The sequence below is a fragment of the Gouania willdenowi genome, chromosome 6 (assembly GCF_900634775.1).
Source record: "Gouania willdenowi chromosome 6, fGouWil2.1, whole genome shotgun sequence".
NCBI classification, from domain to species: Eukaryota; Metazoa; Chordata; class Actinopteri; order Blenniiformes; family Gobiesocidae; genus Gouania; species Gouania willdenowi.
Genome location: NC_041049.1, coordinates 35546634 through 35570743, shown reverse-complemented (window position 1 = coordinate 35570743; position 24110 = coordinate 35546634). Strand labels below are relative to the sequence as shown.

The following is a 24110-nucleotide window of genomic DNA, read 5'->3' as shown; positions in this document are numbered from 1 at the left end:
TGCCACACCTGTGAAGTGGGATGGATTATCTCTGCAAGGGAAAAGTGCTCACTAACAAGACAGTCTGGTGAACAATATTTGAGAGAAAAATATCTTTTGTGTATATAGAAAATGTTTTAGATCTTTGAATTCAGCTCATGAAAAATGGGAACAAAAACAATAGCGTTTCTATTTTTGTTCTTTGTATATTGTTTTATATCATTTGAAGATAATTGTTATGTGGTTGTGTTGTAGTTTTACCAAACACATGAGTCGTGCTGCTCTTCTGATGAATAAAGGGCATGAAATAAATAGCCAGCGTTGTCATTCGATGGGTTAACTGCTGCCCAGAAATACAAAGGGATGCTCCGAGGGCAGAACAGTAGCCGTTATATCGCCTCGTATTGCCTTTGACATGATCTGACAGGTTTGTCGCACACCTTAAATGCACTATTCCTGTGGTCAGAATATGTGAGGAGGACAAGAAAGCAACATAGCAGCTCATCTGAGTGTTTGAAACAGATGACAGACTCCGCTGCTGATGTGATAAACACATACCCTGTAGCAGCGTTTGTCTAACTCACAATCACAATAAGTGCTTAAATAGCCATGTGTTTTACTGTAATGTGCAGTTTCTTGTGGATGGCAAAAGAAAATCGCTATGGTGATCACCGTCTCCAAGAGTGAGGCATGAAGTCTGTGCCTACTCATGCATGAAGGCCCCATAACAGCCTGTTTTTAGAAGCGTTATGAAAGTGACTTTTCAGAAAGCTAAAACTGGAAAATAGGCGATTTGTTGGGGTTCTTAGAGCAAATGGAGATGGGTGAAAAATAGCATCCCATTAAACATGTGTCTTTGTTCCAACACTAACAGCATAAACAAGAAAAATGACCTGTACCAACTATTCAACTTGTTTCTTTAGCATGTGTCAATAAAAAATCAACACCTGCTATTTCAGCCATCATCATTTCCTGATGTATGATTAATTTACAAGTGCCTTGCCCAGGGACACAATGACAGATACCGCTGGGGTGACTGCCACCCCACTGCGGCACCTGGAATTCTGAGTGGTTTCCCATCCACCTACTAACCAGGCCCAGACATGCTTAGCTTCCCAGATCTAACGGGATCCGGCAATGACAGGCTGGTATGGCCACTTAGCACACCATAATAGAAACATCTATATAACTCTGATTTGCAAAGTTCAAATTGCTTCATATTTCCCACACATGATGGTTGTCCATCCCTAAACAAGACTAAATGTGATAATTACCCATCATGCCTTGCATTCACAACTGGTTTTATTGGTTAGGAATCTAAATACTGAATGCTAACCGGAAGATACAATTTCTTCCAATTTCAATGATTGATTAGGTAAAGCTTTCATTGTTTCATAGAATAAGATGGTATTTACAACCATCTGACATGATACCAAAATTGATGACATAGGGACCAGAGGTCCAACGATTCTTTTAAACAACGAATCGATTCGACTCACGATTTGTTATTGCCAATTAAATTAATTGATGAAAAATTCAAATAATTAGAACAATTCACTCCGAAACGATACAGTGACTTGAAATCGATTCACTAACTTTTTAGCCAAAATAATGATTCAGTGTGACAAATTAATACCTGGATACTGAACAGTGCAGGTAAAGTTTACTAGATTCCTTTTGGGGCTTGTCTATGAATTAATTATGGACATTACAACTCTTCAATTTAAATTAACAGGATGTGAACTTCTCTGCTCTCATTGTCAATACTCAAGTTTTCAATAAAAATACATAACAGGTTTACCTGACTCTCTGTTCTGGTTGAATCTGCTACTTTTCCTTTTAACATGATTGCGAAGCCTGACCCCCGATTTTCACTTGCAAAGGATGTTTGTGTCTCCTTGACCGACTGTATCATAAATGTTGTGCTGGGAGCTGTCTTAATAGGCATGGGGATGATGACCATGGTGATGATGTGCGTGTGTGCATGAAAGTAAAGGTGTCAGCAGAGGAAAGAAAGAGGACAGTGGGGGGGGATGTAGGGTCTGCATTCAGGATGAGGCGGAGAACTTACCTGACACTACAGCAATGCCAGAGGTAGCAGAATACAGAAGAGGGCAGAGGTTAGAGCATGAGTGAAGAGGTGAGGAGGGAATAAGGAACTGTTGTTTATCACAAAGGTCTGAGGGGTCAAAAGCCCCGGCCTGGGGTAGCAGGGGCCCGGAGAGAAGGGAGGAAGAGTGAGAAACGGGAATCATAAGAGAAAAAGAAAGGAGAAGGAGAAAAAAACTAAACAAAAGTGGGTGTAAATCTTGTGACGAGAAAGCAGAAAAATGTAATACAAAAAAAAAGATAATTATGAAAGTAGAGTGAGATATACACCATAAATCCATCCGTTTTGTCACAGTATGCAATGCAAGATTATGAGGAAAAGAAGGAGAGAGAAAATGATGCAGCCACAGGAGCAAGCATGTGATAGTTCAGCAGAAGGTTGTGAGGCAAAAGGCAAGGTGGAGCAGGAGGACAAATGTTAGAGAAAATATGTTAGGACGAGCATTAAGCAGAGACAAATAAACAGCGCACAGTGAGGTTTACACTCTCTTTTCAGCTGACTGTCCAAAACTGAGCATGTGCACAGGGAGGTATGGGGGGGAGTGGGACAGCTCAGGTTAGACTATAGTAGTGTGTTTAACTATGTTAAACACACTACTATTGATAGCCTGCATCACTATCAGAGCAGCTAGCTGTAATCAACAGCAACATGCCCTCAAACGCATTTCCAAATGTTTCATGATGTTACTGTGTATGATCGTGTCATAAAAGGGTTCAGTTGAGACCATGATGTTCAGGTTATCTTTAGTGTACTGCAGTTCCTCCACATCTAAAAGCTTTTTGTTAAAAATAATGTTAAACTTTAGGCTTTGACCCTGAATATAACAAGCATAAGTGGGTCTCGGATGATAAAGTAATCATCATGATTGGCAACTTCCAAAGGACAGTTTTCATGTTCTTTATCTTTAACCCTTGAAACTACAGTTGTTGGATAACTACAATTGTATCATTTCATTTCACTTAAAGATGTATAAGAATAAACTATTGGTTAAATATTAGTTATGGGTATTTGAATCCTTATGCATACAGTGTATATGAATATGTCCCATATATAAACACAAACCACATCTTATCTAAAACTCAATCTCCCTTGATGTCATTCAATTGAGCTGAAGCAATATTAATAGCTAAAGAATGTGTTTCTTTTTCTTTTCTGAATTAAAAAAAAAAAAAACGCAGTTGATCAGATGGAGGTTTTATAGATGCCTACCCCGCACAAAAATGAATCCACTACATTATAACTGCAAGAGACTCATGCAGTGTTGGGGGAGTTACTCCAGGAACAAAAAGTAATTTGTGACTAGTTACTGGTTACTTCTGTAAATTGCAGTGAAATTACTGCATTTGATAGGTAACTTCACTACTTATTACTTTCCTTTCCTGTTTCTTAATTTACTGCGTATATACATAGATACACATCACTTATCCCCAATTTCCACTGGACGCGTAACTGCAGCATATTAACAGAGCTGATACATTTCCAATAAAGTTAATGGGTCAATTTCCACTACATGCGTATGCTGTCCATCACAGCTGAAAAACTATACTCCACAACAAATACACAGACCTTCTATTTTGCAAAATGCCAAGATAAGCTTATGTTGGACAAAGAATAAAACATTCGGTTTATTTTCAAAATGAAATACCCGCTTCCTCCTTTTCAGGGTGGCGGGGGTCTGCTGGTGCCTATCTCCAGCTTTCTTCAGGCGCTAGATGGGGCTACACCCTGGATAGGGCGGCAGTGGATCCTATTTTACATATAGAAAAACATAAACATCTACAGAGCAGAACCAAGTTTATTTCCTTCTGCTCCTCTCCAAGGACAAAATGAACTGTTTGCATTGCTTTGTGGTTCTCTTTGTATTGACTACACACAATATATACGCATCACAGACAGAGGTGGTGGGGATTGATGGACTGCAGATTATGCAGTATTTATGCAGCGGAAACGTGACGAATCCAGTGGAAAGTGTTTATGGATTAATTGATTATTGATTAATCCCACAATGATGAAATTCAGTTGTTACAGCAGCAAACAAAAAAAAAATAAAAAGTTAAATAAACAATAAGTAAATGTTCATTAATATAGATATGTGATAAGTGGAGGCCTGGCATAAAATATTAAAATTTTAAATAAATGACTGTGAACAGTGTGAGTGCAAAGACAGAAAATAACATGTTCAGGTTGTGCTGCTGCTGTTCAGTCTGATGTACAGTTGGGATAAACCACCTGCTTATTGTTGCCATGTATTTATACAGCCTGCTCAGTGCTCTGCTCTATTGGCTGATGAGGGTGTCAATCAAATGACTCAGCTGATCAGAACGTGAAAGTTGGCAGGCTTAATTTTATTGATGTAAATTCACTGTATTCTGACTAAGTTTCAACTGAAGAATTTCAATCAACACATGAATTTACCTCCACACTGCCCCACATAGATTTTTATGGCCTGTTTTTAGTCTAACAACTAAGGCCATAAATGGAGTTTAAGATTCTTGCCAGGGGGAGCAGCAAAAAAAAAAAAAAAAAACTTCAATATGCAGAACGTCTCTAGTTTTGCTTCACAAATAAGGAATGAAAACAAATGTACCAATCCAACTGTTTTTATTATTATTTTTCATTTCTGTAACATATGTTTTGAAAGCTGTATTATGGACCTGCCAAACTAAATTCACAATGCAGCTTGAAATGTTCAGCATTCACTGTAACTGAAAGAATGAGAGTAAAGTTGCTCAAATTAAGCAGTGTTATTATTTATTATGTACGCGATACATGTTCTTTATTATGGGAGATATACTTCAGCATGGAGGGAAAGACCTGCTGGCAGTTGTAAATAACTAACAATGTAACTCGACCTTTGCTGATTGTCTATGTGCTCCCATGGCCGGTGGATGCCAATTTGTCACGGGGAGGTGGGCGAGTGGATTATTACAACACTGCTCAATCCACCGCTTTATATCCAGACGTGTGCGCTGAGCGCAGGGTTTGCTCGTTTTCCGTTCTCAGCATATCATTACAAACAACAGACTCATGGGTCTACAGATCACCCGCAGTGACCACCATGTTGTAAAAAGACAAAGCTCTGAGCTGCTACGGGAAGCAGGAGGGTCAAATGTCATCAAGGTCCTTTAAAACTTTTTTACTTGGTTTTATTTTGTAAACCTTTGAATTTTATATTGTCATTTTTATCATTTTCTAGTCACTGGCTGTGTCCGAAATGGTGCACTACGCACTATTCTCACTCATATTTAGTGCGTAGTGGTCTCAGTTTGATAGTCTGCACAGATTATATCCGCCAGCAACACCCGGATGTACACTATGGCTGTGTCCGAAATGCCACACTATACACCTGTAGTGTACATGGTGGACACACTATGCAAACTCAAGCACCCTATGATGCATTGCGAGTGGTCACAGCCAATACGGTGGATGCCGGTCCAAGCCAACATCCGGAGGGATAAAGATATAAATGTAAGTTTCTGGTGTTTTTTATTGGTTCTATTTACTCTGATAATAATATATACAAGTACAAACAATCAGGCACCGTTTACAGTTTTAGAGATTGGCGAAAACACAGTGCCAAAAACACATAGGCCGCTGTGTTTTTGGCACTTAACATATGTGTATATTATGTACAATTAATTAACTCACTCAGTGCCATTGACGAGATAACTCGTCATTTCAAATCCAAATGCTCAGTGCCATTGACGAGATAACTCGTCATTTGCGTTTTTTCACTGGGATTACTAGAAAACACCCTGACGGAGGTCCCTCGTCAATATCTAAGTTGTGGGGTGTTGTAGTGACCAACTGTGCCACTGATGCTACCCAGCAAAGCAGGAAGGAAGGAATGAGGGAAATTATGGCGCTACAGAGTGATATTGTGACGTATCCAGCAGCTCATAGCTCCACATACTAACACAGAACATTTGTGGACATGAGTACATTATTGATAATGTTGAGATGGTGAGATAAAACCATCAACTAACCAGGCAAAAGTTGGAGGAATGCCAAAATACAGTAAGAAATCTATTCAACTCTAACATAGATAGCAAAATAATAATAATTTTGCCATGAATAGCCCTGTCTCAGTGTTTTTTTTTTGTTTTATATAAGGAAACAATGTTCAGATGTTAGAGTTGTCACTAAAGCAAAAAAAAAAAAACTTTAAAGTCACTGACAGGGTTTTTTTTTTTACAAAAACGCTGTTTTCTCAGCTTTTTGCTCTGAAACTGAAGGTTTGTGTAAAACTTTCTCTATTCAACAGCTGATTACAAAAGAATGAAATGTTTTTTTCTCTTAAGTGAAGATGAGAACTCGATTCAGCATGGATTAGTAGCAAGGCAGGTCTAGCAGAGCTGGAAATTGGGTACTCACAGAACAACTTCCACATGGTCGAGTGCCCACTGGTCATGTCCGACACCGTTGTGTCTTGGCTGCCACCATCGCAGCATCACCCCTTTAACTCGTGCTTCACTGAAAGAGAGGTACATTATCAGATTCAACCAATGGGGTGACTGAAATCGAGCATCAAAATGATTGTTAATCAGAAGCTACATAATTTTCTATTTTATTTCAAGTTGACAGACATTAATCCTATTGTTGTACTAAATACAAAAAAGTGCTTTTTTTCTTTTAAATATATGGTGCTCTAATATGTATCAGACATGCTATATTCTATGCTTTATTTTTTATTCATTTTCATTTGGTTCCAATGTGTGAAATAAGCACATTTCTAAGCACGAGCAAGTGCTAAAAGGTTCCCCATTTTGGACCCCAAATCACAAGTTAAAGCTTCATTTGGTCAAAAATCCATAATTACACCATGTACTGGTGTCAGAGGGAAAGTGATGACAGATGGAATTAATTGCGTGTAAAGCTAAGAGAAGCATATCCTAGGTGGGAGAAATTGTGCAATTAATTGGCAGTCTGGACGTGGAGTTATGTGGGTCAACTCTGACCAGCAGCAAAGATCACTGCAGTCATCTGTGAGTGCTTTGTGGCAGAGGTGGGGTTCATGGCAGTGGTTAAAACAGTAACTACAGAGTGAAACATGCTATTATGTCTTTAAAACATCAGAAAAATCTCCAATAACACAATTGTGGCAAAGAAAGCAATGCATCCCAGGGAGGAATCAGAACGAGTGGATGTTGTTGCTCGCTTGTCTGAGCTAATCAATGCAAGGTCGGACTCTCTTGCTATGAAACTAGAAGGTCTTAAAAAGGCTTTGAACTTTGTGTGTGAGGAAAGCAAAGATGTGAAAGGGAAAGGGTTCAGGTTGGAAGCTAGAGTCAGAAAATGTTTCCCAAACTCCAAGATGAAGATGGCTTATTCAACGTGTGTTTGACTGTTATCTGTCACAAATTATTTTATTATTATTCTACTATAAAAATATAGTAAGTTTTAAGAAAAGTTCTTACTCAGGTTGAACAATCCTGTAATTCCTACGTTTTATGCTAATTCTTGTTCTGTTTTTCATTAATTTTTTTTATTTTCATTTGCCAAAAAAAATTGAAACTGATTTTGTTTTGTTTTTCAAGAGAGTCACTTTATCCATGCAGACCAAAGTTTCTGGAAATCCCAATGGGGTAATGATGTCTGGTTTCACATGGGTCGGAGAGATTAGCAGGGGCCACAACACTGAAAGGTACCTTTGGAAGAACATCTTTCAAATTGTTGATTCTTTAGGTCATTATATTTGTGTAGCATGTACGCTATCCTACATTTAAGAACAGATTTGGTACAAACAGATAGCGATACAATTATTATTATTATTTGGGCTAGACCATGCAACTCCCGATGCATGCTAAACACAGGATTGCACAAAGTCAGTTTTTGCAGCAGCACTAAACATTTGGCTATAAGCATCGACATCCCCATGAAATAATGTCTGTACAACCGAGATAAGCGACTTGCCTAATGCCGCATATTGAAGACAACTAGGAGGTTGATGCTGCCGACTAGAACATCTGACGACAGGACTCAATTCCACGACCTCGTCAGGTGAGTTTGGAGCTTCAACAGATATTGGAGCGTGACTAACCAATTGCTGCCTTTGACCGGTAAATGTCTCTGCTGGGTCAGGGAGCACTGGTTCTTCAACAGGTGTATGTTCAGGAATACAGGTAGGTGGTGTATCTTCAAGTTCAGATAAGTATTCACCAGGCTCAGGCTCTTCTCCCACAGGCAGAGAAGCTTCGGACTCAGAGAACTCCCCATCGGCAGGTAAGTGCACAGTTGCGGAAACATGAACCACAGGATTTACAGATGGCACCGGTGAACCAGCAACCCTGGGTTGGGTCTGGGTTGACACACGCTGGCAAGAAGGAACACGGGAGAAGTTAATCTCAGTGTAGCGTACGTGTAGTTCCATCTGCCCTGTTCTCGGGCTGCACTGTGTACATGGGAAGGTCTCCCTCACGCCTTACAATGACATACACATCTTGCTCCCATTTGTCCTCAAGCTTGTGCTTTCCACGAAGTCTGACCTTATGCATCAAAACTCGATCGCCTTCCCCCAGACTTGATAGAGTGACTCACTGATCGAAGCAAGCATTATTTCTGTGGCCAGATTTTACAGCATTTTTCAAAGCCAGCTGAAAGCTTTCTTCAAGTCTGGACCGCAGGTTCTCAACGTACTGGGAATGAGAAGTAAACTGATGTTCCCGCACAGGTAAGCCAAAAACCAGATCTACCGGAAGACGCGGTGAACGGCCAAACATTAGTTTGCACGGTGTATAACTGGTAACATCATTCCGGGTGCAGTTGTAAGTATGCACTAACGGTTTTACATAGTTCTTCCATCTAGTTTTTTAGATTCTAGATTTTCTAGTGTTCCCAGTATGATGAGTAGGGTCCAGTTGAAACTCTCAACTGGGTTTTCCCGAGAATGGTAAGGGGTAGTTTTGGTCTTTACAATCCCAGCAAGTTGGCAAAGTTCTTTAATCAACTTGGACTCAAAGTCTGTCCCTTGGTTGTTGTGGAGATGTTCTGGTATCCCAGAGCACACTATGAAGTTCTCCCATAGACATTTTCCCACCGTCTTGGCCTTTTGATTGGCTGTGGGAATGGCTATTGCAAACTTTGTGAAGTGGTCGGTGAAAACGAGAATGTCTTTGGTATTGCTCTGATCTGGTTCGAGTAACAGGTAGTCCATGTAGAGTTACTCCAAAGGACGAGTGATCTTGATGTTAACAAGGGGTGCGGATCTTTCTGGGAATGCCTTGCGTCCCACACAGTGGTTGCAGGTCTTGATCTTGGTCTCAATATCAGTTGCCATGTGAGGCCAGAAAAACTGGGAGCGTACAAGGTCTAAGGTCCGCTTGATGCCCGTGTGTCCCATGTCATCATGCAAGCTTGTAAAGATTACCGACCTCAGCTCTGGTAACACCAGCTGGAAGAAGACTTGTTCCCCATCTTGCCTTCTCCGGTTCAAGATGTCCTCTTGCAGCTCGAGGAGGTTCAGCTCCTTCATCAACAGCATAAGGCCTGGGAGTTCTCGTCTTGCCGTTGGGGGAACCATCTCCCCAGTCTCCATCTGATGGATGACCTCCCTTATTACTGGATCAGCACGTTGCTTTTCCTTGAGGCCCAGGTGTGACAGGGAAGGGACAACTGTTAGGCCATGGTCAGTCAGGAATGGCTTTGGCCGACAGGCTCAGGGACTCGAGCAAGGCGATGGTACTCTCTCCTTTTAGCGCAAGGAATTCTAATTTGTGTGCAAGATACCTCGACTAGTTTGCCTGCAGACCCCGGCTGGCATAAGCGATCACTGTCAGCTGACATTCTTGTTCCTGATATAACGCTGCTCCGAGCCCAATAGTGCTGGGGTCAGTATGTAAAATGTTTTACAGCTTCGGGTAGGCGAAGCCAAGGACTGGGGAACTGGTCAACTTCTCAATGAGTGTTTCAAATGCCAGCTGACAAACAGGGAACCATCGCTCTCTAAAAGGCTGTTTTGGGTCCGGGATTTGAACTGGACTGGACCTTTTCTGGGCTTTGGAGGTAGGTGTATAGCCACGCGTCAAATCATTGAGGGGTTTTGTGATGGCGGAGTACCCTTGATGAACCTCCGGTAATATCCAGCAAATCCTAGGAGTGACTTTAGTTCCTTCAGAGTTCTTGGAATTGGCCAGGATTTCAAAGCAAGGATCTTATCTGGATCAGTTTCTACTCCCTTCTCCGAAAAAATATGTCCCAGGTATTTAACAGATGTCTGGAACATTTCTCAGGAGAGAGCTTCAGACAGTATTCTTTTAGGCGATGTAATACCCGCAGCAGCCTTTGCTCGTGTTCCTCCAAAGTGTCTGAGAAGACAATGAGATCATCAATAAAAACCAGAACCTCTTTCAAATGGATATCTCTCATGCTCTTCTCCATTATCTGCTGGAATGTAGATGGAGTGTTCGTTACTACTTGGGGCATTCGGTTGAATTCCCAAAATCCAATGGGTGCCAATCGGCTTCGTTCATCTCGATCTGGTAATATCCTGATTTTAAATCGAGAACACTGAACCAGTTGGAACTGGACAAAGCGGACAGAGACTTCTCCAGCTGTGGCAAAGGGATAGGCGTCCTTAACCGTCTGTAAAGTGATCTTCCTGTAATCAATGCACAACCGCATGTCGCCATTCTTCTTACGGACCACAACAATTGGTGATGAAAATGACGACTCAGGCTCACGAATGTCTTGAGAGTGGATGGGTCTGGCTCTATGCTTGAACATCTTGCAGCTTTTTGCAATGTTTCACAGGACGCTGGGCTTGTAATCGGAGGGTTGCCGGTTCAAGCCTCACCGGGGCCGTCACTGTGGGATGTTGAGCAAGTCCCTTAACCCCGAACTGCTCCCCAGGCGCCGCAAAATGGCTGCCGACTGCTCCTCAGGGATGGGTTAAGTGCAGAAGACAAATTCCAATAATGTACTAACATTACATGGCCAATTAAAGGCGAAAGCCCGATTTAATTTAATTAATTTAATTTTAATTTTAATTTAATTAATTTAATTTAATTTAATTTTAATATCACTGAGTGCAAAAATATCAGGAATCTGGTTGAGCTTCTCAGTGATCCTCCTCTTCCACTCTGGTGGGATAGGCGACTCTCCAAAATCCAACTTCAGAGCAGGGGAACTTAATAATGGTGAACAACTTGTTGGCACAGTGTGTGATAAAATCTGGGGTGAAAAGGAAAGTTCAGCGATGGTGGAATGGTCACATCGTGGTCCGACTCATTGCTGAACATGACTGAGATCTTCTGGTGGGATTGATTTGGAAGCATATCCAAAGAGTTCTTAACACACAGCCCATCTGGCAATGGTGAAGCTGGATGCTCCACAAGCGCCCACTGACCAGGAGACAGCATGTTGGTGTTAATGAAGCCATCAAGGAGGGTGTTATGTCCAGCAGGAATGAGGATTGGAGACTTGCAGTCTAGTCTTAAGACTCTATCGCTGCCCCCCTGTTGTTGCTGGTAGCGGATCTGCAGTAATTTGAGCACTGCTTTGTAGCCATGGGCAGCCGGCTAGAAGTCTGCATACTCACTCCCCATGTACTGATTGTATAGTGGCTCCAGAATATTCATGCCAATCAACACTGGGGACTGATGGGCTCTGATGTCAGGAACAACAAGCAATGGGACCACCATCTCCACATATCCAAGATAAGGAACTGCTTGCCATGCGGCTCCTTCCACTTGCAGTAAATCACACAGAGACTTCACAGGTTGATCCGCAAAATGCTGGTTGTAGAATGACACCAGAATTGTAGTAACTTGCGATTCTCTGTCCAAAAGACAAGTACATTCATCACCAGCAATTTTGACGTTAGCTGTGCAGCGTGATCCAATCAAGCCTGTGGGTGATCTGGCTGGAACAGCGGAAGTGGTTTGGGTTACTTTGAGACATCTGAGGGGCTTTGTCTGGTTGGGACAGTGTGGGTCCACAACAGTTCACAACTGAAACTGCCTCGAGTTTAAAGGATGTCGTCAAGTAGCGTTTGATTTCTGCCATCTTTGTTGCTTTTCTGTGAACTGCTTCCTCTTTGCGGCAACAAGTGCTGAGTTTGGGGGATTATCACAGTGAGTTTTTATGTGGCCATCTTCACACCGATAGCAGTAGCCGGCCCTTGGAACAGAAGATGGGTTCTTTGGTAGCTTTCCCACCCTCTGCGCCTCACCCAACTGGCTGCCAGGTGGCCTCGAAAGCAGCAGACTGGCTGGAGTTCGACTGGGCTGCAGTGAGGTTTGCAAGCTGCTTCTGTATATCAGCCAATTGTAGAGCGGTTGCTGTGTGATGTTAGTGAGTGCAGCAACGTCTCCTTCTACTGTATTGTCGGTGTAGGCATACTGCGCGTGGGTTGCAGCTCTGGGTCATGATGAGCCACGATGTTGCTTCATGCCGATGGTTTTTGCAGCCTCACAATCTTCCTCAGTTCACAAAAGGAGCAGGAATTCAGCAAACAATGGGGGATTATGTTTCCGTTGTTTCAAATGAAGTTCTATAATAAGAGAATTGTCCCAACAGCCACGGCAGAATTGGGTCAGTTGGTGTCAATCAAGTTCTTGGTTAAAACTCCTCCTCGTTTCACAGCCTGATTTAGTGACACCTGCAGACGTTGCAAACAGTGGGATGACTTCTCTCCAGCATCTTGGAACGTGTCCATAAACTTGGCACATAGCTCATCGACATCCTGAACCGTGCCATATGCTGCGTCAAGTGTCTGCAGATACACTATTGGATGATCATCAGGTCTCAAGTGCTTAACCATGTCAGCAGCAGGTGGTAACAGCTGTCAAAGATCTTACGTGACCGTTGTAGATCAGACACTGCAGGGTCTTTCAGTAGTAGCTCAACTTCGGAATGCTATGTGTCATAGTCTGACTCAGTTTGCGGTCTGGGCGATCTTCCAGAGAAGGCTCTGAGACGCTGTGTGGAATGCATAGTGCTGTCATCATTCTTGACAATGTGCTCGACCACACAGCGTTGAACTACAGGTGGATTGAGATTGGCATGTGACATGGCGGCCAAAGAGGGTCTTGAGGCATGTTGGGCTGGGGAATCTGACTATACCCTGACTATATTCTACAACAATTGAATGGTGGAAAGTGGAATCGAGTTCATCAATACGGTCAAATTTTAAAATGGAACTGTATTGCTTTAAAAATTATATTACCTCATTATCGGTTTCAGTTTTCGTTGCTTCCTTTATCAAAACTGCATTTGGGATCTTAATGCCAAGTTTCTCGAATATGTCCATTTTTCCACAATGAATATATGAATACCAAGAAAATGTGTTCAGTTTTTCCTCCACTCCAACCTAGCTCACCACTCATGAAGCATGTACGCTATCCTACATTTAAGTACAGGTCTGGTACAAACAAATAGCGATACAATTATTATTATTATTTGGGCTAGAGTCAGAAACCTAGATTTAACTCGAGTGGAGAGTAAGACACTGTTCTGATTTTTGGTGATACCTTATATTGTGATAATGAAATTGAAAAACCGACACTTATACATTTACAACAATAGACATGATACAAATGGCCATACATAGAAAAATACAATACATACAATTTCTTTTTGTCAGTGGGCATTCGAGGATTGTGCAGCACACATAGTCCATAAATGCCCAACCAGAGTTCCAGGTTTCCTGTAATGACACGGCGTTAACCACAATTTAACTGCCCGACCATTGATTGTCCATAGAAGGATAAAGTTCAAGTATCGGAGGGGAAAGTATTTGATAAGTGTGTGGGCCGTTAGTGGGTTGCGAAGAGGGTAAAAAAACAAGAAAAAGAGCGGCTGCACAAAGGAGCCTCCTACCAGCCCGACCAGAGCAGTGGAGGGTCAGTTTGTTCGGTCCAGGCAGAATCATCTTCAACTGGCCAATTCTGTGGTTCAGTCCGTAAATGGCTCAGTTTCGGACAATCAATGGCTCCGGTATTCGGCTCCTGCAAACATCTCCCTCGTGTGACCCTCTCACTCCTCCCGGCATTCAGCCACAGCTGTGTTTATACAGTGATTTTGATGCGCTCTCACGTGACGGTGCAACGTAACGGCATGACGTAATGCCGTCACGTGATGACGTAATACGTATTTATGCACTATTTTATATAAAGGTAGGAAAATTAATAAATTCATTAATATTAAAGGGTTTACCACCCGGGTTACATTTGTCTAATAATTTAATGTGTTAATTCCACATTTATTACTGATAATATATATGGCTATAACACTAAACAGGAGATCGATAAATTAAATAATTCCTTCAAGACTAAATAACATTGTGGCTTAGTAAATATCCTAACTCTTCCTTATTAATAGGCGGAGACTTTGAAGGAGACATATCATGCATTTAAGTCCATCCTTTTTTACATATAAATCATACAGTTGTGGTCTATATAAAGCGGAACTGCAATGCTTGGTGTGCAACTCGTTTTGGTGCGGTCTCTTTAAATGCAAATGAGACACTTCATACCCCGCCCCCTCTCCAGGTTGCAGAGGTGACACTGGGTTCAACTCCACCCTGTTTGGCCATTTTTGTAGTTTGATAGAAGAGATACGATTATTTAGCGGTGCAGAAAATGTTTATTCACGCGTTATTTACAAAATGTCAACAACGAAGCCTTACATGTTCGAGCCAGAGTCTGACCCGGCGGAGTGAGATGAAAATGATGATGATGAACCTGCAAAACCCTAACAAGTGAGCTAACACAAGCACCGAGCTAACGCTAGCGCCAAGCTAACGTCACGGAATGCATTTTAATACAGTCTTTTCGGAGACAAAAACGGCAAAATGAAATGACTAATGAAAACTTTAGACTTAAATTAAATCACGTAGGCCATATCATCATGGATCTAAAACGAGCACACAGCGCTAACATATGAAGTCTGAAGACGGTGCAACTGCTAAGCAACTGCTAATGCTAACAAAACAATGACAGAGAGGTCTTATCATCACACTTTTTAGCGTTATTTACAGCTTACCGAAGTGCTCTGTTCGTCGTCTCAAAAGATAGAAGGAATTGAACCCTCAATCAGACAAAGTCTTTCAGCAAATCCTTCTTTATACTGGCGGATGTTGCAGAAGCAGTCATCCTTGAAGTGCTTCGCTCACACAAAAATGACCTTACCCACAGATGTGGGTACATTTCCATGAAAAATAAAACTCAACCAGGCACTTCGAAAAGGTTCTGATGCTGGGAGACGGTGTAATGAAGCGTGTGGGTTACTACATCCAACAACTGAACATTTTGATTTCTCCTCTCGTAACTTCGGCATCCTTGAGCTTGGACTACAAAATAAAAGCGAGAAATAAAAATGGTGGATTGCTCGAAGTGTTGGGCCTGGAGTCCATGTCCTAATTTGGCAGTTCCGCTGAAAAATACTGTGACGTTATTGTTCAAAAAACATAATAGAGAATAGAAAAATCGAAACAGATTGAAAAATATGACCAAAACAGAATATATCAACGGAGCACCTGAAGAGACTAATTTGAACTTTTCTGTACTTCTAAACACTCTAAATATACAACAAAATGCATTTAAGGGCTTAAAAAGTGGATTTAGCATGATATGTCCCCTTTAATGTCCAAAACGGACGGATGGCACACCAGACAAAATGTGTCACCTGTCGGGAACCAACCCACATCAAGCCTAAAGACCCTCTTTCTAACAGGAATTAGCCAAGGAGCCTGTTTCTTTATCATGAACTGTTTACAAAATAACTGCCCCAGCAACTTTGAGGTGCATAGCTAACCCCACTATGCAGCCTTTGAACTCAATAACATAGCCAAAAAGACTGGCCCAACACTTTGAAGTGTTCATTACGAACTCTTATTACGACTCCACATGGGGGAAGAACATCCGTCTTCCCCCTCCTTTACAAACAGATACCTTTGGGATGCTGCAAGATCACAGAACTGACCCCTGACCCCCTGTGGTGAAATGTCACAGAAGGACACTTTCCAGGCCTCTTCTTGGAGATGTGTCCCAATGAAGAAGTGAGAACAAAGAAACTATATTATGTTTGAAAAGTTACAAATGAAAACATTATTGGAATGGTTTCTGCAGAAATTGAAATTGCAAATATTGTTTGTCCTATTCAACTCTTTTCAGATAATTTTATACCCACAGAATGCTATTTTAAATGTTTCATCATTTAAAAAGTGCTTAAAATACCAGAAAACATTATAAAAGTTAGTTTAAGGTATCTACTGCAACCATATAGTAAAGAAGAGGCATAACATGATTTTTGACATTTATGTTTGTGAGTAATTACAAGTAAAATTCATTAACCGGTTCCTAAAGTAATACTAGGCTATTTTCTAGTCATGTTTGGTATCAAACTCTTTCGTAATACATGATATCTCAAGATATGATGTCGAAACGATTATTTGAATATTCTGAACTCATTATTATGGTTTATGTGTAAATCTAGGAATCATCCCTCCTGTTTGTCATTGTCGCACAAACACACACACCCACAGGCAGCCAGCTGAGATGCTGACAACTTTAAACCGAAGCTTCCTTCTTGGGAGGCGAGTCTCAAAGATATTCTTTTAAAAGGAAGAAGACCACCCAAACTTTCAGTTTTGGGACGCTGGCGTTTCATGCTCAACGCATTTCCCTTCCCCATCTTTTCATTTATTTCATTTTATTTTTAGTTGAAACAGTTAGATTTTTGGAAACGACAGCTTGCTTGGTTCGGACGAACCCAGCATCTAGTGACGTGCGTAACAGCCGAAAGAAGCCCGGCTTCCTCTTTATGATTTTATTCTTTGATTTTATGATCTTATTATTCGAATATGTATCCTGCATTTTTATTCAATATTTAGTAGACTAGCATTCTCCTAGAATAGTGATTTCACTTCATTACATATAATCCTCACTTTTATTAGCCTAGAAATGCATTTTATCATGATTTAATTATCCCATTTCAATTGATATTTTGACTGTGTTAATTGTTGAATTTAAATAAAAGGTTAAACGTAATCTGCTCAGGCCGAGCGCGCGTCCCTCGGGCCTGAAGTGCCACGTGCCCGTCTGCGCCATCTACCCTCTCCGGTGGCCCGCCATGTGGATGGGCCGAGCTCACACTAGACAGGCCTACTACATGGACACTTCACTTCACTCACTCCCAGCTGGTCTGGCTCACCCACTTGGTGCACCGCACACATATACCAAACCCTTGAGGGGCTGGATGGTGGGGCTGGGGGTTGAGGGGGCCGCTGCCTGTGCTACTAAGTAGTGGCGCGGGGGCGGCACTCCCACCTCTGGTTGCCCTACTAATCCCTCCAATTTTAATTACACCTCAACACGCCACGCCAGTGGTGGGACCACCACTTCCAGAAGGGGCATTCCCCAATGGAGAGTGCCTCTCTATTGGGGAATGTTTCTGGAGGCTCTCTTTGCGGGGTCTCTCCGTGGGGGTGCCTCCTCCCTTCGGGTGTGGCTTGGTGCTTGTCTCATCTCCTGGTTGCTTTGTGGGCACTCCTCGCAGTGTGCAGGTCCGAGGCAGCCTGCCATGCCGGTGTGGGGGGTGGGCGCGCTGGCGTCTGTGCCGGGGTCGGGGCGGGGTTGCTTGGCGCTCCGGGATGATGCTGTTTGCTGGGGGGGCAGAAATAATTAAGGCAATAGGCTGTGCCGGTGTCGGGGGGGTGTCTCGTGTTGGGGTGTTTTTAAAAAAAACAAAAGCTGCAACTTTCCCGCAACTTCGCTGAAAAAAAAAAAAACATAAACATGCGTTTATCATTGTTTTTGGCATTTCAGCGCTTGTAGTTGCTACGGAAGTAGCGGAGGATGTACTATGGGCTTTGCGCCATAGACATGTATACGGAGACACCGCATCGACTGCTGCCGCCCACTAGAGCCGTGTGTCTACATAGATTGTCTGTATTTTACGCTGCTTACAAGGAACCTAAGAAGAATAAATCGCCTCCGTCACATCCTGTTTTCAACCAGTACACCCTGAGAAAGCATTCAATGGAGTCATGTGTGATAGAAATACCTTGCATTTGCTTACAAAAATATTGGACCGTGCAAAACAATACCCAACGTTGCCTCATAAGAGTGAAGTAAAGTGTTTTTGTTCAAATACAATCATCGAGCAAAAGCGGAAGTCGTCTATGAACAAGCATTTTGCTTCTGCCAACTGTATGAAATGAGGCGTTCAAACACTGCTTAAAATAAGATTTTATTAACATGAGTGAGTTACCTCAATAACAAATAGAAATCACTAGACTGATACTGTATGCTGCTATGTTATGTAGCAAGTGATGCTAATGCTACACCACTTTAGTTAAACAAAGTAAAAAGACTGACTAAAATAACTTGGCAGCCCTTTTGTTTGATGTTAATTATACTTGGAACCAGTTTAACAAATTGCTTACATACAATTTAAAAAAATATTTGAAAATTACCTTGTCTTAAATGATCTTTTATTCCTTTTTTCCATTTAGGGCGATGATTTTAAGCAAGTGAATTGGTTTGTTTCATTATTAAATAACTTTGAATGAAAAAAATCCTATTGTGATCGTGATTTTACAAGGAAAAAATCGTGATGTGATTTTTTTCCCCTTATCGCCGACTCCTACGTGTGTGTCAGTGCTAGACATTAACTTGAATTAATTAAAACTCTTATTCAGCTGAATTGCACTTGTAGGTTATATCAGCATAAATACATAGTAAATGAAACAAATGCCTTGTCTAATCTAATGTTCATTTGAACTGTTCTTATTTGATTATTTTTGTATGTAATAGTGTCTTTCTATGGACATTGAGTCTGCTGCTAAGACATTCATTCAATCAAAAATCACTTGATGTTTTCATGTGTTTTACATGATTTGCTTTTTAATGACCTTTCTGTTGCAGACAAGGAGAGCTGAGGTAAAGGTAGCACTGCCTTAGGCCACAGTGTTTTAAGTGGGAGCCTCCTGCCTCTGTCATCATGGCATCAAAATCTATGACAAACACCTGCAACATGAGACATGTCCCCAGCTAAATGATGGAGAGTTGCTTGAAATGAAATATTGACAAATAAATTTGTTAGTTTTCATTTCTAATTTCTGGTTGATTAAACCTAGCATTAGGAGGCCACAGTGCTGGGAGAGCCACTAATATGGAAGTGAGGACATCAGTCTTAAGGTATAAATCAACGTTAAAACAGGCCACATTTTTTTGTCGCCGGAACGCTTCATATAACTAAAGTCTCACTCTTGTCATTTTCTGAAACTTGGCAGCCCTGCTGTTGCACCTTTTGCATTCAGGGTATGCTCAGTGTATAGGCTAAAAAAAAAAAAAAAAGTGTTTTTACATTTTGCAAAATTGTGTTGGGGTTTGCTTTCCAACAATAAAGCATATTTTTTCTAGAACATGTCTGGTCAATATGTATTTATAACTGGTAGAAACAATTAACTTAATTGTGAGTAAAGTATGTTTTAGGGCTGAAACTTTTTACCGCAACTTTTGGAAAAAAGGCCCGCGAAATCAGGCATTTCAGCCTGCAACAATCGCAAAAAATGCCGTGAAGTCCTGGAGGGACTAGTAATACCCTGTACACTAATGCAAACAGCAATCAAAATGAAAAAATGGAACTACATCTAGGTTTAATATTAAATGTGGTATACGTCAAGGTTGTCCTATCTCACATACCGTTGTTTTTTTTTTTTACTTTGTACTCAAATTCTGGCTTTACTTATTTCACACAGTGCTCTCCAAGGTATAACTATAGCTTAAATGTTGTTAACAGCCAACTTATGATTGATACAATTTTTTTTCTAAGAAATGCCAGTCAGTTGCCCATAGGCAGAGCTCTTCAAGTAATAAATTAATAGTCTTAAGCTTCTGGCCTAATGCTAAATGTGAAGAAATGCCAGCTGTTACCTCTTTTTACAAATGTCATTAGATGTTATTAGAAGATCTATGTGTCACAAAATGCAGTATTTTGCACAATATAAATTTTTTTAACTTTTAAACCTGGGGCTACTTTACCCTGTGTGCCGCCATGATGAAATGACATCATTGGTGACGTGATTAGCCCCTTTTAGTCCATTGAGTTCTATAGGAGGTGAAGCATTTAGGATCATTTAGCAGCTTTTTCAGTCAAAATGACAACTTGTGCTGCTTTGGGTTGCTCTGACAATCTGTAAAACTTAAAAAAAGTCAATGTAAACCTCTTTTGTTTACTGAGAGATGATAACTTAAATCCGTGACCCAAAAAAATACGTTCTTACTCTGCTGTTTCGTAGATGCTATTAAGGACAGAAGAGCTCCATGTGCATGTAAATAAAGGCAACCAAGAGCCGCAGGAAAATTGTGCCCCTCGACAGACGTGAAAAACAGGAAAGCATGCTTCACGCATTCCGAACCTGTATTTCCTGAGGTACCTGTTCAGGGCATGTACATCCAGGATAGGGCAAATACTATTCCCCCCTTTTGTTTGGGGACCAGAATCACCTGGAATAAAACTTTAGGTTATTCACATAAACCCGGTTCTATGAGCAATATGAGTGAGATTCTCACACATATTATGAAATAGAACTTGCATTGAACCTGTGCGAGAGAAACAACATAATTGTCCCTTTGTTTAACAGTAAGAGGATTTCCTCCTGTAAAACAAAGGGCTGACCTTCCCAGAGCCCGCAAGTGTATTATACCGGTAAACAAGGACTGTAGCCTGCATCCTCTTGAGCCCGTTCGAAATACTCAGAGCAGAGCTGCAAGCATGGCCCATCTCTTGCCTCCAAGTGAGAGAGGAGCGCTGCTGCAGCCCATCCACTTGAGAGAGGCTTCATCTGCGGTGCCGTGGTGCCCTCTCTTGGTGGAACAGAGTCATCTCCCTCTACCTTGAAGCACTGTGCTGATCAGCTGTCTCCAGTGTTCACAGACATTTTTAACACCTCACTGGAGACATGCACCGTACCAGCCTGTTTTAAGGCCTCCACCATCGTTCCTGTCCCTAAAAAGCTGAGGATCACAGGACTTAATGACTACAGACCCATCGCTCTGACATCTGTGGTCATGAAGTCCTTTGAACGCCTCATGCTCTCCCACATCAAGGACATCACCGACCCCCACCTGGACCCCCTGCAGTTTGCCTATAGATCCAACAGGTCAGTAGACGATGCTGTAAACCTGGCTCTCCACTTCATCCTCCAGCACCTGGACTCCCCAGGCTCCTACGCCAGGATCCTGTTTGTGGACTTCAGCTCTGCTTTTAATACAATAATCCCAGCTCTCCTTCAGGACAAGCTTTCCCAGCTGAACGTGCCAGACTCCACCTGCAGGTGGATCACAGACTTCCTGTCTGACAGGAAGCAGCACGTGAAGCTGGGAAAAACCATCTCTGCTCCCCGGACCATCAGCACTGGATCTCCTCAGGGCTGTGTTCTTTCTCCTCTGCTCTTCTCCCTGTACACCAACAGCTGCACCTCCTCTCACCAGTCGGTCAAACTCCTGAAGTTTGCAGACGACACGACCATCATCGGTCTCATCGCTGATGGAGACGAGTCCGACTACAGGTGGGAGACAGACCGGCTGGTGTCCTGGTGCAGCCAGAACAACCTGGAGCTCAATGCTTTAAAGACAGTGGAGATGATAGCAGACTTCAGGAAGAACCCAGCCCCCCTCACCCCCCTCACCCTGGGAGACTCTACAGTGAGCTCTGTAGAGTACTTCTGCTTCCTGGGGACCATCATCACTCAGGACCTCAAGTGGGAGCTGAACATCAGCTCCCTTATCAAAAAAGCTCAGCAGAGGATGTACTTTTTGCGGCAGCTGAAGAAGTTCAGTCTGCCAACAAAGATGATGGTGAACTTCTACAGCTCCATCATCCAGTCCATCCTCTGCTCCTCCATCACCATCTGGTACGCTGCAGCTACGGCCAAGGACAAGGCCAGACTGCAGCGTATCATCCACTCTGCAGAGAAGGTCATCGGCTGCAATCTGCCCTCCCTCCAGGACCTGTACGCCTCCAGGATTTTGAGGCGTGCAGGAAAGATTGTGGCCGACCCCTCCCACCCCGGTCATAAACTGTTTCAATCTCTCCCTTCTGGTAGGAGGTTTCGGTCCATCAGGACCAGAACCTCCAGACACAAAAACAGCTTCTTTCCCTCTGCCACCATCCACATGAACACACCCCAAGTCACCCACTGAACCCCCCCCCCCACCCGATCACCACCTCCACCAGCTTGATACCTGCTGCACTGTATATATATATTTATATTTATATTTATCCTATTTATCCTTTATTCTCTATCTATCCTTTATTTATCCCTCATCCTTTATATTTATCATTATTATTATTATTATTGTTGCTGGGTTGTGCTTTGTTGTTCTGTTTTTATTTCTTTTATTTCTTTTTGTTGCTTGTTTTGTGCACCAACCACCAAGTCAAATTCCTTGTACTGTCCTCAAAACTGTACATGGCAAATAAAACATTTCTGATTCTGATTCTGATCTCCCCCAAGGCAAGCATCGTTTGTTCGACCGTGGGGAATCAGCGTGAGCCTTCACCGCTCTGCTTATTGTGGTAGAGTTTGCTCTCATTTGCTGCATCCTTGGCCTGGGTGCGAAAGTGGGACACACTTTATTATCACTAACGTAATCCGTGTGCGTGCTTATGGACATGAAAAGAAGGGGGGGGGGACACTTCCCAGCCGAACCCTCCGTTATGGCTGACCTCAGATCATGCCGAGGCAGCGGGGAGATGAGGGTCCTGGGGACCCCCAGGTGCAAGCTCAAAAGCAAAACAGGTGGAGCCGGAGAACAGGGAACTCCTGGCTGCTTCCTGGACTAGCCAAACCAACCCTAAAACATGTCCGTCTCTCCCAGCCACCATCGGACCGTGCCGTGGCAGCAGGGGAGCATACAGGTGTAGCAAACAGGTGTAGCTGAGGGATGGGGAACATCCAGCTGCTTCACCGGAAAAGAAGAAAGGACATCGAGGACGGCATTGGGTTTGACCCGGGAGCGCGAATACCAGTTGAGTGTGGAGACCGGCCAGCCACTGGGGTGTAAACATCCGCGAGGAAGACCTATGGGCACCGGACCGCCGGAGGCGTCAAGGGCAGCGCTGGGCTTGAGACGACAGCTGGTGTGCTGGTGTCTAGAAGCTCGAGACCGTGGCGTGGTGTCGAGCATGGAGCTGGGCAGTCCACTAGAGTGTGAGCATCCGTGATGATGGCCAACGTGCGCCGGATTGTCAGAGACATCGGAGGCAACATTGGAGCCATTGCGCCTGGCCTATCAGCTTCTGTCGACTGGAGGCTCGAAAAAGATCCATTTGCAGACAGTTCAGCTGGTAGTAGACGCAAGATATGCTTGAGAGTGAAAAGTGGTGTTTGAATGAGGGGTGTCTGCCCGCCTCCTTCTTTTTTTTTTTTTTTTTTTTTTTTTTTTTTTTTTTTTTTTTTTTTTTCAAGATTTTTTTGGCTCTAGTGGCCTTTATATGACAGTTGCTAGACAGGAAGGGGGTCAGAGAGAGCAGGGAATGACACGCAGGAAAGGGTCCCAGGCCGGGAATCGAACCTGGACCCGCTGCAAGTGAGGAACTACAGCCTCCGTACATGGGGCGGGCGCTCTACCCACTGAGCTACACACCGCCCCCGCCTCCTTCTTTTAAAGGATTTGGGAGTGTCCCTGGCGGACGGACACATTTCACCAGCCAATAATTATTGTATTAGAGTAAAAGTAAGAAATATCACCCAAAACTAACACTCCAGTAAAGTACAGAGACTTAAAAATACCCGGCCTGCTTGGCGGTGGATGGTGTCCTCTTTCGTCGGGGGGGCCGGGGCCGCCTTCCGGTGGAGGGTGTTGTGTCGTTGCGCCGGGTGGGCCTGTGCTGGCCCTGGTGCGGGCACGGGCCTCCCCCCTGCTCGGCCGCTCTCCTTGGCGGCGGGGGGGCGTCGCTCTGGGCCGGCGTGCGGCGGGGGTCGCTCCCTGGGGCACCGGGGGACGGGGTTGGTGCCTGGCTGCGCCCGGGGGTGGGGGGTGCCGCCGTGTTGCGCGGGGCCGTCGCAGTCTGG

General features: G+C 43.0%; 1 protein-coding gene across 2 annotated transcripts in view; it reads right to left on the bottom strand.

Annotated features, from left to right (window-relative positions):
• The window catches only part of reln (reelin), a 316389-nt gene that overhangs the window by 7133 nt on the left and 285146 nt on the right, over positions 1-24110 (bottom strand). Inside the window, exons 63-64 of one of the 2 annotated variants that reach the window (XM_028448258.1) lie at positions 6464-6562; positions 2051-2056 (exon numbers count right to left, since the gene is read on the bottom strand). In XM_028448258.1, the coding sequence (XP_028304059.1) occupies positions 2051-2056; positions 6464-6562 (105 nt within the window). The remainder of the gene's footprint in view (positions 1-2050; positions 2057-6463; positions 6563-24110) is intronic. The other variant, XM_028448259.1, reaches the window with a different exon arrangement.